The sequence below is a fragment of the Phragmites australis genome, chromosome 2 (genome assembly GCF_958298935.1).
Source record: "Phragmites australis chromosome 2, lpPhrAust1.1, whole genome shotgun sequence".
In the NCBI taxonomy this organism is placed as follows: domain Eukaryota; kingdom Viridiplantae; phylum Streptophyta; class Magnoliopsida; order Poales; family Poaceae; genus Phragmites; species Phragmites australis.
In genome coordinates this window covers 12877593-12893993 of record NC_084922.1, presented here as the reverse complement: position 1 = coordinate 12893993, position 16401 = coordinate 12877593, and the positions used below count along the sequence as shown (strand labels likewise).

The 16401-nt window shown below is 44.6% G+C and overlaps 1 protein-coding gene and 1 pseudogene across 1 annotated transcript; one reads left to right on the top strand and one right to left on the bottom strand.

The window, feature by feature from the left end:
• Positions 1-8529: 8529 nt before the first annotated feature.
• Positions 8530-11472, bottom strand: LOC133902964 (uncharacterized; annotated as a pseudogene).
• A 3066-nt stretch (positions 11473-14538) lies between these two features.
• LOC133909872 (peroxidase 5-like) lies at positions 14539-16142 on the top strand. Its single transcript, XM_062352416.1, has 2 exons — positions 14539-15115; positions 15218-16142. Exons 1-2 carry the CDS (start codon positions 14879-14881, stop codon positions 15977-15979), a joined length of 999 nt encoding a protein of 332 aa, XP_062208400.1. The 5' UTR covers positions 14539-14878; the 3' UTR covers positions 15980-16142.
• Positions 16143-16401: the final 259 nt, after the last annotated feature.

Sequence of the window (16401 nt, the reverse complement as noted above, 5' to 3'; positions counted from 1 at the left end):
CAATATCTTTGGCTATGATCAGACTAGAGCAAATCCTTCATTTCTATAGCTGTGAAAGTAATTCATTATACCTTCAATTTGTTGTAAGGTAGACTCAATGCACATGAACGGTTATTGCAACTTTTTACTCACAGTGTTAACAACAAATAAAATGCCATGCTAAATAACCATACCAAGTATAAACTCAAAGCTGCCAAGCACTTCAAATAAATTTTTTGCATCGCCCTTATCCTTGGGATCGGTATCATCAGCTTCCCTCAAGTTTAACAAAGCTGACCTTAACTCAAGAGCTTGATACCTAATTGCTTTAACACTTTTGATTCGACTCTCCCAACGAGTATTGCACAACGATTTCACAGTTAAATTTGGAACATGTTCAAGCAAAACTTTACATCTTTTGGTAGAACCAGAAAATAATACATATATCCGTTGCACAATTCGAAAAAATAAAATAGCTTTAGTACAGGATTTAGCCATGTCACAAAGAGTAAGATTAAGACTGTGGCAAGCACATGGCATATACAAAGTTCTTTGATTAATATCAAGCAACCATCTTTGCACCCCCTTGTGTTTTCCTTTCATGTTAGAGCCATTATCATAACCTTGACCCCTAATATCATCAATATTAAGACCAAAAGACTTGATGGAATCAATCAATACATTGAAAAGCCTAAAACCAGATGTATCATCCACCATCAAGAAACCCAGAAAATACTCCTCTAATTTTATTTTGCCATCGGGCATATTAGCACATCGAACCAACAAACTCATTTGCTCTTGATGACTCACATCTGGAGTACAATCAAGGATAATGGAGAAATATTTTGCCTCTTTAACGATCTTTATGATAGAATTTGTAATATCAGAAGCCAAAAGAGAAACCAACTCATTTTGAATTTTATGACTAAGATAATGATAATGAATCTCATTATTTTGAATACATCTAAGATGGTCTTGCATCACCAAGTCAAATTCTGCAACCATCTCAACACAAGCTAAGAAATTGTCATTCTGATCATTATAGAGTTGCTCTTTGGATCCTCTAAAAGCCAAATTACGTTTACCAAGAAATTTGATAATGGCAATTATTCTTAATAAAACTTGCCTTATACGTTCTTTCTCCTTTGTGTTTTGCTGTTGTAAATCTTTGTCAATTGTTTCACTTTTCCTCAATCTAGCTCTCAATTCATTCCAAGAGGTCATGTTGGTAATATGCTCGACACTAACTTCATGTTCTTTTAGCCTCTCACTAATATGCCTCCAATCTCTAAATCCATCACGCCCCAATGAACTCTTGCAATTTCTAGGATTGAAAATCTTACAACAAAAGCAAAACACTCTATTAACGTGCTTCGAATAGACTAACCATTTTCTGTCATGAACCTCCCCATTGCTCATTTTTCTAGAGAAATGAGCATACGAAAAATATCTTGAGTTGTCATCTAAAGGAATACAATATTTTCTTCTCTTATAGGCCCCTTCTCCACTAATATGTCCCTAGCTTTATTGTCAAGATTATCCAAATTTCTTGGATCATAAATATCTGTAGTAAAAACTGGCTGCTCATCAACACTAGCAGATTCTGTAGCAGATGAATTAAATATGTTCTCATAACCACTTACATTGTTATCATCCTCATTGATGTCAACATTGTCTTCCGTAGGTGTAGGGCCCTGGTCTTCATCGTTCACATTAGTTTGTTCCTCCACAGCAACTATCGCCCACTCATCTGGGTTTCTTGCCTTAAAAATTTGTCCATTGCCCCCTTCTGTGATTCTATTAACTCATCCACTCGTTTTCTCTTTTTCCTTTTTTTTCATTACCCGATACGTACTTTCTCAATGACATGATACCTAGGATGAACTGATAATTGAAAAGATTAACATGTTAGTAGTTGAACTCATATAAATTACAAAGTTACAAAACTAAATAAGATTGGATTAATTGAAACTAATCTAAATCTTACCAATTAGTTGGCTAGTCAATTAAGCAATTACTGATTACTAATTCATCCAAGAGAGACAAGGCTCCAAGCTAACCTGACAAAGCCAATTAGACAATTAGCCAAAACCAAAAGTGTCTGTCACTATCTATCACTAACAAGTACAATTGGCAAAGCAACGATGGCATCATGGCAAGGTACCAGGTCCTTCAGAGTGTAAAGGCAACATGCATATACAGTACAACAGCCATAGTACGTAGCTTGGCTGCAAATTCTCTGATTAGCTAGCGCAAAGTATAGTGTACCGAAAAGAAAGAAAAGGTTGTATACATACGAACCAATGCGAGTTATATATATTATATGAAAGTAAAACATACACAGTACTGTCAGTACATGGATCGATCAGTAATCGGCAAAGCAATGATAGCATCATGGCAATTGCCAATTGGCAAGGCAAGGCAAGGTGGTGTACTAGTGTTGCTGCTGCTCACCTAAATTGAATCAGTAGTGTCACATGCAGATGAGGTGCAGATCGATCGCCAAGACGCCAACTCGTTAGTCGTTACTCGTCTAGTCTTCTTGCACGGCAGCCGGCGGCAACGGCAAACGGGCGAAGCGGCCGTTGCAATGGAGACTGGAGTGGCAACTAGAGAGGCGACACATTGACAACGAGGTGGGTTCTAGACTTCTAGCCTGCTAGCCGCCACGCATACGGCAGTCTCCTTCGGCCGATGCGCATGCGCCTCGAGCAGTCTAGCGGTTCCGGCTGGGCCTTGCCGTGACACGCATCACATAGACGGTGGCACGTCTGGATATGCTGAGAGCCTCGTCGCGATGGGTTGTTGCCTGCTAGGCCGGTGCTGAGCTGGGTGGCCCCTACGAGTTGGGGCCCGGAGCGGTCGCACTGCTCGCCCCCCCCCCCCAGGGCCGGCCCTGGGTGTAGCCTTTCTTCCTTACACGGCTTCTTTGTCGAGGTCCTCACGAACGGTGCTATCTGTTGGAGCACGAAAACATGCCCCGGACAAAGTGCAGCGAGAGCCTCTCTTAACATGGAGGTTCAAGCTTGAGGAAGAACACCAGGCCAAGAGGAAGGAGAGAGATAGAGCGGAAGAGTGTCTGTGGAATGGGTCAAAGAGTCCATCCCCTTTGCCAGCCCCTTGTGGGCTCATTTTATAGCGAGAAAGGATAGAGAATATTACCATCTTGCCCCTTCAGTTATATTACAATTATGTACATATGAGACTTTTGTTGGCCATTTGCTTCTTTATATGTGATGTGGTAATGGAGATACCACGCTTACCATAGTAATACCACTGTACGTCGTCTAAGTATGGCAGAGCTGGGGTATTTTCCCAATAGTCATACATGGTCTATCTAGGGGCGAAGCCCAATGGGGCCACCCTGGTGCACTGGCACCAGGGCTCAAAACTTTTTACTACCTGTAGACCCATATCTCACCCTTTGTGCACCTCCTTGATTCGAGTGTGCGCACTAGACACCAGCATTTTGCTCCCGCGAGTGCATGATACATTCAAGGTATGTTAAGTGATACACCATGGTGAATTGTGATCTAGCTTTGCCCATGCGTCTATCCCCCCGTGGCCCCGTCTCTCGCTACCAGCAATCAGCCTCATCTCGTACGCGCGTGCAGGGTGCGTCATGCCCGTCAGGCGGGTGCATCAGGTGCGTGGCTGATAATGCCCATCTCATAGGTGTCCGGTGATCTGGCTACTGACATGGGCAGACGTCACACACTGGCTCCCCTTTTGTCCCTCTACAGCCTCCAGGCAGGCACGAATGAACGATATCCAGCTCCCAGGTACTATATAGTATTCGATTCGAGAGGGTATGAGTACCAGTGGAATGGCACTGCTTGCGCACCACACATTGGGGTTACATGCACCTAGGGATGGCAATGGGTCGGGTCAGAGCCGGGTAGAGCAAAACTACACCCGACCCGAAACCCGAACCACAAAACTTGACCCACACCCGAAGTGCTAATCAGATTGAAACGTGCCCCTACACCCGAACCCAATGAGGACCCGAAACCCAACAAGGACCCGTTGGGTCTTATCAACAAAGGAACGCATGGAGGGGCGGCGCCGAGGGGGCAAAGGTCGGGCGCGGCCGCGGAGGAGTGGCACTGGGCATAAGCATGGAGGGGTGGCACTGGTCAATGACATCGCTGTGGTCAGGATCGAGCGCGAGGAGCGCAAGGGCATCGGCCCTTCGATCAAGCCCGGCTGGAAAAGGCACCGGTGGCTCAGGACGGCCTTGTCGGCGGCGAACCAAGTGACGGTTGGTCCTGGGGATGACACCAGAAGCTCCAGCTAAGGAGGGGAGACACCGATGCAGAGAGGGTGGGTGGTTGCCGCAGAGTTGCTGACGGCGGCGATGCTGGGCGCGAAGGGGGTAGCATCGGCGCGAAGAGGGCGGGCGATGCCGGTGCATGCACATAGGGTCCGACCGGCCATGCTGGCCTGGGCGCCTCGACTGAGCGGGGTGACGGGATGCATTGCTGTGCTGTGATGGGCCCGGATTTAGATCTGGGCTAAAGTAGAGAACATATGTTATTTCGGATGCCCACGGATCACCCACAGGGAAAGATCAAATCCGCACCTGCACCCACTCTGGATCGGGTACCTGACCTGCCAGATCCATGGGCGGGATGTAAAACTCGAATCTGCATCTGTCGTATATAGGACTTGTGGGGACCCGAACCCACGGGTCTGGTTGTCATGTCTACATGCACTGTTCATTGGTGTCCTCTTCTGCTCTATCTGCTGGTGCCATGCATGCATGTCTGATGTGTGTGCTAAACCATATCCCTGTTTGGCACAACTTCAGATTTAAAATTTTTTGAAGCGAGTTAAACATAGCTTTAAAAAATCTTGGATCTAGAGCTATAAGGGGATTGAGTGTATTTAGTTGAGCCATCTAATTTTTATTTTAAAGTTTAAATCATTTTATTTTATCATATAAACTCTAGATCTAATATGAATCTTAGAGCTACAGCTGTGCCAAATATGCTTATAGTTTGGTCGCTTGTGTTACTCGTGTGCACGCACGCCAAGCATTTTATTAGCTTCGAAGCAAATAGGGTTACAAACGCATTGTGATTGTTGTTAACATGCACTTTTCGATCACCTGGATTCTTGTAACAACCCGTTGGCTTGTAATATCCTTTTACTTCGGCGCATTGCCAGCTTTTTATATAGACCAAGATCAATTCCTCTTCATTAATCATTCGGATTATAATCCGACTGCAAACGTTACAGTAAGACGTCGGGTTTGGCCCGCAGTGGGGCGGTTGTAAATATTGCTTAAACTACTTTTTTAAATGATTCGGCAGAGCTCTGACCTCTTTTGCTAAAAAAAAAAATCCAGACCACTAGATTTTATTTTTTTTGAGCCTGATGCACGTACACCACGGTAGCTCACCCTGGCCTGGCCCGTGACCCTAACGCCAAATCACCTTGCCATGTTGTAACTTCGCATTATACCCCGTCACAATAACAAACGTTAATTGATTCTGCCAGGACCAACTCCAACTCCTTTCTTAACGTTTCCTGGAGCTTGAAGAAAAGATATCTCTGGTCCAAGATGTTGGAAGAAGTGAGTATGCCTACCATGTTGGAAGTTGTGGCGGCGTGGCAGCAGGGCTTCGCCGATCAAGTTGTGAGAGAGACAGTCGTTGGGTTGGTTAGCGTGTAAGTTGAGTTATATTGGAGTTGTCTGTTGTCGTGTTTGCCCCTTTGATGTGGGCGTCGCTATTTTTTGAGGTCGTATTATTGTCTTGGGTTGTCTATCGGTTCCGTTAGACCGTGCAGTTGTGAGATTTTGGGGTTCGATTTCCCTTATAAACTTGATCAATTCTCTTCTTCTATAATAAAATCGGAGATACTCTTACCGTGCTTTAAAAAAAATTCGTATAGTGGCTATTACTCTAGCTAATCATGTTAAAAACAGGCTAGAAAATTGTCATTGCATTTATGAGTTGTTCACTGTTCACTAACATTACAATTCTTTCTTTTCCTCATTATACACGTGTGTTACAAAATAGGCATGTCTGTAACATTTTAATGAAATTCGTCCCCCAAATCGTGCGACTTTCTTACTGTTGGAGTCAAAGATTCATGCTCCAGGAGGCACCGATGTACTCTCCGCCGAGCTTTGGTTGCTGCTTCCTCCTCTCCGGTGCCACCTCTCACCGTCGTGCCACCTTGCACCGCTAGATTAGGGTTTGGGGTTATGTCTCAGGGTAAGGTCTCGGATTTTGGAGGCTCCGGGCTCTAGTGGGATGGCCGAGGAGGAAGATTGGCCCGATGGTGGCAGGCGGTGGGTGGTGGTGGGGTGGGGAATGGAGGTGGCACAGTCGGGGAGAACGATTTGAGGTTGAAGATGAGTGGTGACAGGTTATAATAGTGACAATTGATGGATATGATTTGTTAGATTTGTATCAAACGGTGAGGAAATCAAATGATTTTGAAGCATTTGCAAGAAAAATAGCCATTGTGGAAGAACATCAGAGTAGAAGCTCTTCCTATAATGTAGGACATCCTTATTCTTAGAAGATCTGATACAGTGCATACTTATATTAAGAAGATCAGATGCAGTGCATTAGGCAGTCAAGGTGAGGGAGCATTAGGAAAATTAAAAAAGGAAAAATAAGAAAACAGTGAGCTATCAAATACAGGATGAATAGCTCAGACATCGAATGTTGGGGGGCCAAAAAGAATACCCAAGCATCACGTAGACATGTAACTCTTTGCATATCAAAGACCATGTAAATTGAAAAATTCTAAATCTGAATCTCTTCTTTGGTTTGGATAATATTTATTTTTTTAATCAATAAAATGGTATATATTACATGAGATCTATCGAGAAACGTGCTTGGTGCCGTCTTCGATATTTTTTAAAGACACGTGTTATATGTGCCCACTTGCAATTTTTTAACTTTTATTATAATATTATTGATTGCACGGTTAATAGTTTTCTTCAAAAATGCCTGTTATGCCCTTGCTTTCTTCACCCTCTCTCTCGGCTGGTGGCGCTGTCGGTTGCGCACTCCATCGGCACCGCACCAACCGGCTGCGCCCGCCCGTGGACCCGTCGCTGAACGAGGCCTACGCGGCGCAGCTGAACAGCACGTGCCCGAGCGGCGGCCCCGACCGGGCGGTGAACAACAGCCCCGTGGCTCCCAACACGCTGAGCAACCGGTACCGGAACGCGCTGGACGGGCGCGCGGGTGCTGTTCACGTCGGACGCGGCGCTGCTCACGCGCAACTACACGGGGGCGGAGGTGGCGGACAATGCCGCGGACCCGACGGCGTGGATGGCGCCTTTCGCAGGGTCGTTGGTCGGGATGGCCGGCATCCAGGTGCTCACGGGATACCACCACTACTCTTTTCACTTATTTACGATCGGGCACGTCATCGCATTCTCATTCACTACTTCGTCCATCCTTTTTCTTGCCAATAAAAAAATAAGCTTGTAAAGCGAATGAAAGAAGTTGAGTTTTACATGAATCGTTGCTTCAAAACTTTTACATGAATGATCCAGCCTAAGTGTTACAGCAGGCAAGTCGCACAAAAGGAAGATTGAATCTGAAACGTTTCGCCAGATTCACGGAGAAACAGCGGAACTAGCCGGAGGTTGTTTCAGGTTTCTCGATCAGTCCAAAATCGGAGCCTATTCTCACATCCAAACGCGCCCTGCAATGTTGCAACAGGAGTGATAACGAAATGCATGTAGCAAAGAATGAGCACTATGTGCAATGCTAGTATGGCGTGTTGATGCGATACCGCTCGCCATGCATCAGCACCGACCAGCGGATCGACGTCCGTCCGTCGGTCCGTGCCGCGCGTATCCATGTGAGAAAAGCAGAAAGAAATACGTGCCACATATCCGCGCCCCTCAGTCTAGCTGTTGGTAATACTGCAGTACCAAGGCAGCCATGCCGGCGGGGTGGCAAACTGGCACGCGGCACGCCTACGCGCGAGAGCAGCTGGTCGGCAGCCGGCACGAGTCGCGGACGGGGCACCAGATTTGTGCTAACAGCCCAACACCGAGACGTCTGCGTGGGCGGGCGCCAATGGCTCGAGGAATCAACCGAGCTTCGCCGCATGGCATCGCACCGGCATGTGCGAGCGGCGCGGGGCGTCTCCACGGTGTGGCGCCTGGGCCAGGTGGTGCTGTGCCCGTGTTGGTTGTTGGACGTTTTAATTTTTCCGAGACTCGGCATTCAAGACGTTGGACGAATGGAAGAATGAAGAGCAAGCAGACAGAATCTGGCAGCGGGCAGCGGCTAGTCATACGTAGCAGAGCAGACCTGGCACGATTCTCAACGAAGCAACGTCTATCTTCGACACGCGCGTGCCAGACCCGGTACAGAAGAGAGACAATACAGACCTTCTGGCATTCGTGCGAAATACAAAACGAGACCTTAAAATTAAAAAATTTATATAACCAAAACATACTTTCACTTAATTATATAACTTCAATACATGTTATTTCTTACAATACTTAGAAATATATCAAATATTAATGGTAAAAGAGTAAAGTAGTACTCAAGCAATAAATTGACCTCATGTTCTACTGAAAAGTATCATCCTTTTAGTATTTCTTGAAATGAAATTTTCAATTATATCTTCATACTTAATCTTCTCCAAAACATTATTTTTAAGTGCTATTATCGTCAGTCCATTAAGTCTTTCTTGTGTCATAGTAGAACGCAAGTAGAACTTCAACAACTTAAGTTTAGAAAAGCTTATTTTCGCAGATGCAACAGTCACGAGAATGGTTAACAAAATTATGTATGCAATAACGGCATTAGAAAAACAGTATAGTTGTTTCAAATACTTCAGAATATCAAGAGGGCTTATAGATTCCTTAATAAGATCCTGGATGAACTTTAACTCCACATACAATTCTTTTCCATCAATATCTAAATGTTCTTCACTCTTAAGTGCAGCCTCAAGATTAATAGAAGAAGAAAACAAACTCTTATCATCCAAGGAGCGTAGCTTATCTGAATTAAACAAAAAACCAAAAGTATTTTCGTACCCCTGATATTGTTCAAATCTCCTAGTAAGTGAGGCTATAGCTTGATCAACAACAGCTATAAAATAATTGACTCTAAATGGCTCCTGTGCAGATTGTGAAGCAATAGATGCATCATCAGTGCTCTCATCAAATTGTCGTTTTTTTTTATTTTACACTTGGTGCAAAATTCTGGAGCAATATCCATCTCAAGTGCAATTTCTTTTGCAACTTCTAACGCATTTGAAAAGCCGGTTTCTCTATACTTATTGAAAAAGGAAATCAGCCCCTGTACTTTCTCAATTGCAATATCAATAAGCATATCCTTTGCTTGTAGTTGCTTGCTGACCAAATTAATAGCAGATAATATTTCATACCAGATGATTATTGCCACTAAACATTCAAAGCCACCAAGTTCGTTATCCACCAAGGATTTAGCTTCACTGCTTGTCAATGGATCATTATCACTTTCAGCCACTTGTAGTAAAGCCTCCCTTATTTCCTGAATCTAAAACCTTATAGCCTTAACACTATCAACACGATTCTCCCAACGAGTAGACGACAATGACTTGAGAGTCAGTCCTGTTATGTTATCTTTAAGAATTTGTCATTTCTTAGTAGAATTAGCAAATGTTGCATAGATACGTTGTATAACTCCAAAAAAATCTTTTGCTTTACCACAAGACTTTGCCATATCACATAGTGTTAAATTCAGACTATGACAACCACAAGCTGAATAAAAAGCTCTAGGATTTATATCCAATAGTTTCTTTTGTACCCCTTGATGTTTTCCTTTCATTTGACCCATTATCATATCCCTGTCCTCTCACATTGTCTACATCAAGGTCAAGATTCTTCAATTCATTTTGCAGAACATCAAACAATTCTTGCCCAGTTGTATCATTTACATCCAAAAAACCTAAAAAGGATTCTTCAATGCAAACAGAATCTGAAGATGCATCAACATACCTTATAATCAAAGATATCTGTTCTTGGTGGCTTGCATCAGGAGTACAATCAAGGATAACTAAGAAGTACTTTGCTTCTTTTACCTTTCCAATGATTTCAGACCTGATTGTAGCAGCAATCAAATTTATTAACTCATTCTGGATGCCAGGACCAAGATAATGAATATGAATTTCATCATTCGTGATGCGTTGAACATGCTGTTGGATAACCGGATCAAATTCAGCCAACATTTGAACCAATCCTAAGAAATTACCATTGTTGTCTTGGTACAACCTACTATTAGTGCCACGAAATGCTAGATTATGTTCTGCAAGAAATTTTACAATCAAGATAATTCTAAACAAAACTTTTCTCCAATGGTCCCTTTCTTTTTGAAGTTCTCGCTGAGCAACTTTATCAATTGTTTGATTCTTTTGCAACCTGAGACGCAAGTCATACCAAGTAGCCATATTCATAACATGTTCTACACAAGTTTCATGCTCTTTTAAGTCTAGTGCCAAGATGATGCCAGTCATTGAAATCCTCATTTGCTAACTGACCTTTCCCATACCCCTTTCTCAATAATTTACAACAAAAACAAAATACTCTGTCAAGCTCTTTGCTGTATACAAGCCATTCTCTATCACACTTTTCTCCATTTGAGAGAACTCTAGTGTATGATACTGCAAAAAACCTTCTAGAGAATTTATCTTTAGGACCTTTCTCAATAGACAAGTCTCTTTTAGGACCTTTTTGCACCAAAATATCAATCATTTTAGGATCAAGTGCATTCCAAGCTCTTGGATCAAATATATCAAGCTTAAAACAAGTATTGATGTTATTGTTACTTTCAGTACTTGGTGATCTATCCAAGCTGGGATCAACTTCATCAATATGTCCACTAACTTCATCGGCAATATTAGCATCATCACCTTGAACAATTTCTACAGCGTGCGCCTCAACTTCTACTGCAATGTTAGCATCATCACTATGACCCTCATCAATATTATCAGCTGGAGTTTGATATTCAGAATTAAATTGAGATTTTTTGACAACAAATCTATCAAGAGCACCCTTTTGAGTTTGAGCTGCTGCTTCTAGTCTTTATTTCTTCTTACGCTTTTCATAACCAGAATCATACTTCCTATTTCTAGAAGACATGATGACGATTGAGGAAATAAATGTCTTCCTGTTTTATAAATCAAATAACACTAATGATTTAAATAGTACATAAATTCTAAGCTTAGCAAGAGAAGAAAAAGATCAAAAGAGAAAAAGATCGAACCTGCGTGGAACGTGTCGCCCAACACTAGTTCGTCCGCCAACGCACCGAGGTGGTCGATGCTGTTCTCGACAGCGACGGACACCACCTGCACTGAACGATCATCATTGCACGCGTACGTAAGCTCACATCACAATCAAGATCTAATTTTTTTAAACATGCATTGATGCATACCAATTGCCAAGTGATCGATTGACGATTGTGTTGTGTCTGACTGCCTGTGAATTGTGATTCCTGTGAATCGATTCCCGTCGGCCATCCTGGCGTGTGGCGTCGCCGAGTCGATCTGAACTGAATACCTAACCTACTAACCAGATGATGCAATTGCCAGCGCCCAGGCCCCAATGGCTGTGACCTGCGTGTGTATACTGCATCGTGTACTCGCATGTCGTGTCTGCCGGTCGGCATCGGGCGTCGGCACCCAGAACCACAAGCCCTCGACGGAGAGACGAATAGGCAAACACGATCGAACATGCCTCAACCGGGAGCCGAACAGGCCACAGGAAGCAGACGTGCACATGCGCCGGATGCTTTGATGGGCTTTTCTTTTTCTCCAGTGCTTATTGCTTAAGTGTATACTTAATACTTAATTAAGATTTGGGGCCCCAATTATTTGGAGGCCCTGTGCAACAGCCCAGTTTGCCCCTGCTACTCAACGGGCTTGACCACAGCAGGGAGCACCACTCCTCCCAGCGTTAACAAAGAAGGCGCAATATCTAGTACTCTCACCGATTGTAAATGTAAGTCGTTTTAGATTTATACATAGAGATTAAGAAAGTAGATCAAATGACCTTGTTGCCATTTATTTATTCTGCATTGGAAAAGATAACGTATTCATTTGTGAGAGTGGTAGCATTTATTAAACAAGGGTAAGAAGGGAACAAAAGAGAAAAAGTTGCATAGAAGTTTGAGAATGACTTATATTTAGGGAATAGTTGATGAGGCTAAAATGACTTACATTTACAATCAGAGGGAGTACCTCGGAGCCTCCGTCCTGAGCACATCTTCACGGTGAATGAATAAAGACACCTTCATCGCCCAATCCGGAAGAGGCAAACAACCACTAGCATCTTCACCCTCAGCAGCGAAGATGAAGGTCTAGAACATGCTTCGACGCCACCGGACTACGTGCCAAACGAAACACGGTGCAGGATGTTTAATCTCAAATGAATGGGTGGTCTGTCACAAGTTCATCTTTACTTTTGTGGACCTATATTCCTCATACTTAGACATTGATGCATGAGGTGGCGATGAACCCAGTAGTTCCATTTCTCAAACCAAACATATATTTTTATAGTTGTCCTCATAAGTGTTATTTTTCATCTATATATAATAATCTAAAGCTAGCAGCAGGATGACCTGTTTGAGCCCTCGCTTTTAAAGCTTGGCACACGTAATTGTTATTTTTTTTCACAAAGGAGATCTTTTTTCACAAAGGAGGTCCCCACCCCCGCCACAAAGGGGCTGAGGGGCACCTCCGAGGGTGAGCACACGGGCCCACCGGAGAGCTGGCTTTCAGAGCACACGGGCTCACCAACTATCCATATTCGTATGCAGAACGGGAGTTCGAGCTTTGGCCAGCCAGCTCCACAACTGAGAGCTCAACCACTGCGCTACTACTCCGTCTGCTCCACAATTGTTATTACCTAACTATTACTTCCCTCAGTTTAAAAGGTGTCATTTTGTACGCCCGGACAGTCCTCAAAACGTAACTTCAACCACTAACGATGGTTTTATAAAATATAGCAAAATCATAATGTTAAAAATAATCTTTTCAAGACAATTCCTCTCATATTATTTTTAAATGTTTGATGTCAATGATATAAAAGACGATAATAGCCGAAGTCTAGATAACTTGGCTGCATACATCCTAAACGACACCTTTGTACCAACAGAATTATAATCTTTGCACTCCACCGAGGTCGAGCTGCCACGTTGTTTCTATCTTACTTACCTAATTTGCACCACCCACACAATTGACTCAACTCCTTCCTCGTGTGTGTCTGCCCTTGCCATCGTCTCTTCTCCCCGTTGTCTGCAAATTGGACGCAGGTGACGCTAACTAGAATCTTGTCATCGGCGAACTACCTCTACTTCAGGGCTTGTGAATTGCTAGAAAGTTCTTCATGCCCCTTACGCCCTGGGCGACACACGTGCTACAATAAGACGGGACAAAGGATCACGATCTCGCGAGGGTAAGCTAACTCCAAAAACCCGTCCTCAATTTGGATTGCAGGCTGCAACTCGCCTGCATGAAACAGGAATCGCTAGTAATCGCCGATCAGCCATACGACGGTGAATCTGTTCCTAGGCCTTGTACACACCGCCCGTCACACTATAGGAGCTGACCAGATTTGAAGTTATTACCCTAACCGTAAGGAGGGTGATGCCTAAGGCTAGGCTTGTGACTACTGCTGGAACATTGTCTCAAATTACTGCAAAACTATATTAAAAATGGAACTTTGCCCTCCGACATTTTATTTATTTTGTCCCATTAATGTATTCTATTTTTTTCCCACCAACACAATTTGTTTGTTATATTAATCTTTTATTGTGTACCAATCATATAGCAGTTATGACGCCGAAACATATGTATTACCACGTAAACTTTGTATAGCTAAAGATGGTTCAAACGGTTTGCAAGTAGCATGATCGGTTCATTTTTTAATACTCAGGCACTTTTGAATTTTGGGAAAAGAGAAACGAAAATAAACACGCTTCAAGCATATGTTGACTGTGGAACGTACAAATTGTACATGAATTTAATTTTAAAGAATTTCACAAGTAACACTATAACTTCCGCAGGAATCGTGTGAGATTGCCGTAAAGATGGTCAACTGGATCGGGTTTAACGGGCCAACCCGCGGTACGGAAAAAATGGTTCAGCTCAGATACGGTACGTGCCATTTAAGTTTTTCTATTTTTTGTAAGGTTCTATATAATTTGTTTATCCCTAACATAAAGAAATATTTAATAGGGTGGTAGAGTGGTTGTTTTTTATGTCTGAGATCGTGAGTTTGATCCTAACATCCGGTAGTTTTTTTTATGTTTTTTTCGATTTTCACGTGTTAACGGACCGATAGGTGAAAAAAACATTAATGGCCTATCGTACTACGGATCGGCACAACACGGCCCAATTTTAAATAGGTTGTGCCTGGGCTGCAGTCACAATACGTGGGTCGGCACGGCACGACCCATTTAGCTAACGGGCTGTAATGGACCGTGTCTGACTGAACTCGTGCTGTACCCGACCGAGCCGCCCATTTAGACATCTTTAAATTGCCGCGTCCTACACAGAACCATAGTTTAGTTGCACAATCCCTGCGCGTGGCGGCATGATTTCTATCACTTCCCCTGCGCGTCTTCACAGAGAGCTCGCGGCAACGGACACTCAAAAATAGGGCTTCAGTTTACCGATAAGTACGAACTGCTTCCCTTCCCAAGGACAGCTGCTACGTCTGCCCAGGTCAACTTGTTTGTTCAGTTCTTAATCAGTGTACGTAGCCTGGTACGCGATCCCGGGCCGTTCATCTCCGCATCGATCCACGTATATAAATTGTCACCATTAGCTCATCTTCTTTAGCTACATTTGGACACACATCGGTCACTACCAGGTAGAATCAAGAGTCTGGCACACTCCATATCCATAGTCCTTAGTACCGGAGATGAGTACAGCAACTGGCAGTGTTGGTCAGCTGCTGGCTGTTCTTCCCATTCTGCTGTCATGGATCGTCTTCTCCTCCGTTGCGTCGACGGAAGCGCAGCTGCAAGTTGGGTTCTACAACTCCACTTGTCCGAGGGCGGAGGAGCTCATCCGCAACGTCGTCCTCGCCGCCATCCGCCGCGACCCCGGAAATGGCCCGGGCCTCGTGCGCCTCTTCTTCCACGACTGTTTCGTCAGGGTTAGAGCTTCTTCTCAAATCCATCGGCACTGCACATAATCGACTTCAATTAATGAAGCATGCGAAGCTAACAACTCCACGCGTATGTGTTATTGTGTTCAGGGGTGTGATGCGTCCGTGCTGCTGGATGCCGCCCCCGGCAGCAACGCCACCAGCGTGGAGAAGGCGTCGCAGGCGAACAACCCCAGCCTCCGTGGGTTCAGCGTCATCAACCGCGCGAAGCGTGTGCTGGAGCGGCGGTGCCGGAGGGCCGTCTCCTGCGCCGACATCGTCGCCTTCGCCGCGCGCGACGCCTGCGGCATCTTGGGCGGGATCGACTTCGACATGCCGGCGGGGCGCCGCGACGGCCGCGTCTCCAGCGTGTCCGAGGTGCTCAACAACCTGCCCGCGCCCTTCGCCAACGCCACGGCGCTCGTCAACAGCTTCGTTGCCAAGAACCTCACCGCCGACGACATGGTCACGCTCTCCGGCGCGCACTCCTTCGGCCGCTCCCACTGCTCGGCCTTCTCGTTCCGGCTGTACCCGCAGATCGCGGCGGACATGAACGCCACCTACGGCAGGTACCTCAGGAGGCGGTGCCCCGCGGCGACAGGGCGCCGGGACCGGGTGGTGGACCTGGACCCGAGGACGGAGCTCCTGCTCGACAACCGCTACTACAAGAACGTGCAGACGCGCAAGGTCCTCTTCACGTCAGACGTCACGCTGCTCAGCCAGAACGATACGGCGGCGCTCGTCGACCTCTACGCGCGCAACTGGACGCTGTGGGCGTCCCGGTTCGCAGATGCCATGGTGAAGATGGGTCACGTCGACGTGCTAACCGGCAGCCTAGGGGAGATTAGAAAATTTTGCAACAGAGTAAACTAGCAAGTGTTCCTCTGAATGGATGAAGCCGCCTTACTGTTGCCTTCTGTCCAACTAATTGAGTTGGCCGAGAATTCGTAGATTGGTTGCATGAAGTTCAATTTGTTTTCCTTTTTGATTTGGAAAAGGTTCATTGTATTGCTTTGTGGAAAAATATTCAATCTATTGTGTTGGATTGGTTGACTTTGGAATGTACATAAGTTCAGTCAAATACGAGCTAAATTGACTAGTATCATCTCAGCTAGTTGAGTTTTTGATTCGCGAAAAAAGAAAGAAAAATGCCATTACATTTGGATTTTTGTGATTTTCGTATAAGTAGGAGTGACAACCCTTTTCTAAATATATAGTAATAAAGGTAAAGCGTTAAGACTGTATAGAAAGATTGTTATGAAAACAGTAGGAAAAAATTGGCCAATTGCATTTAG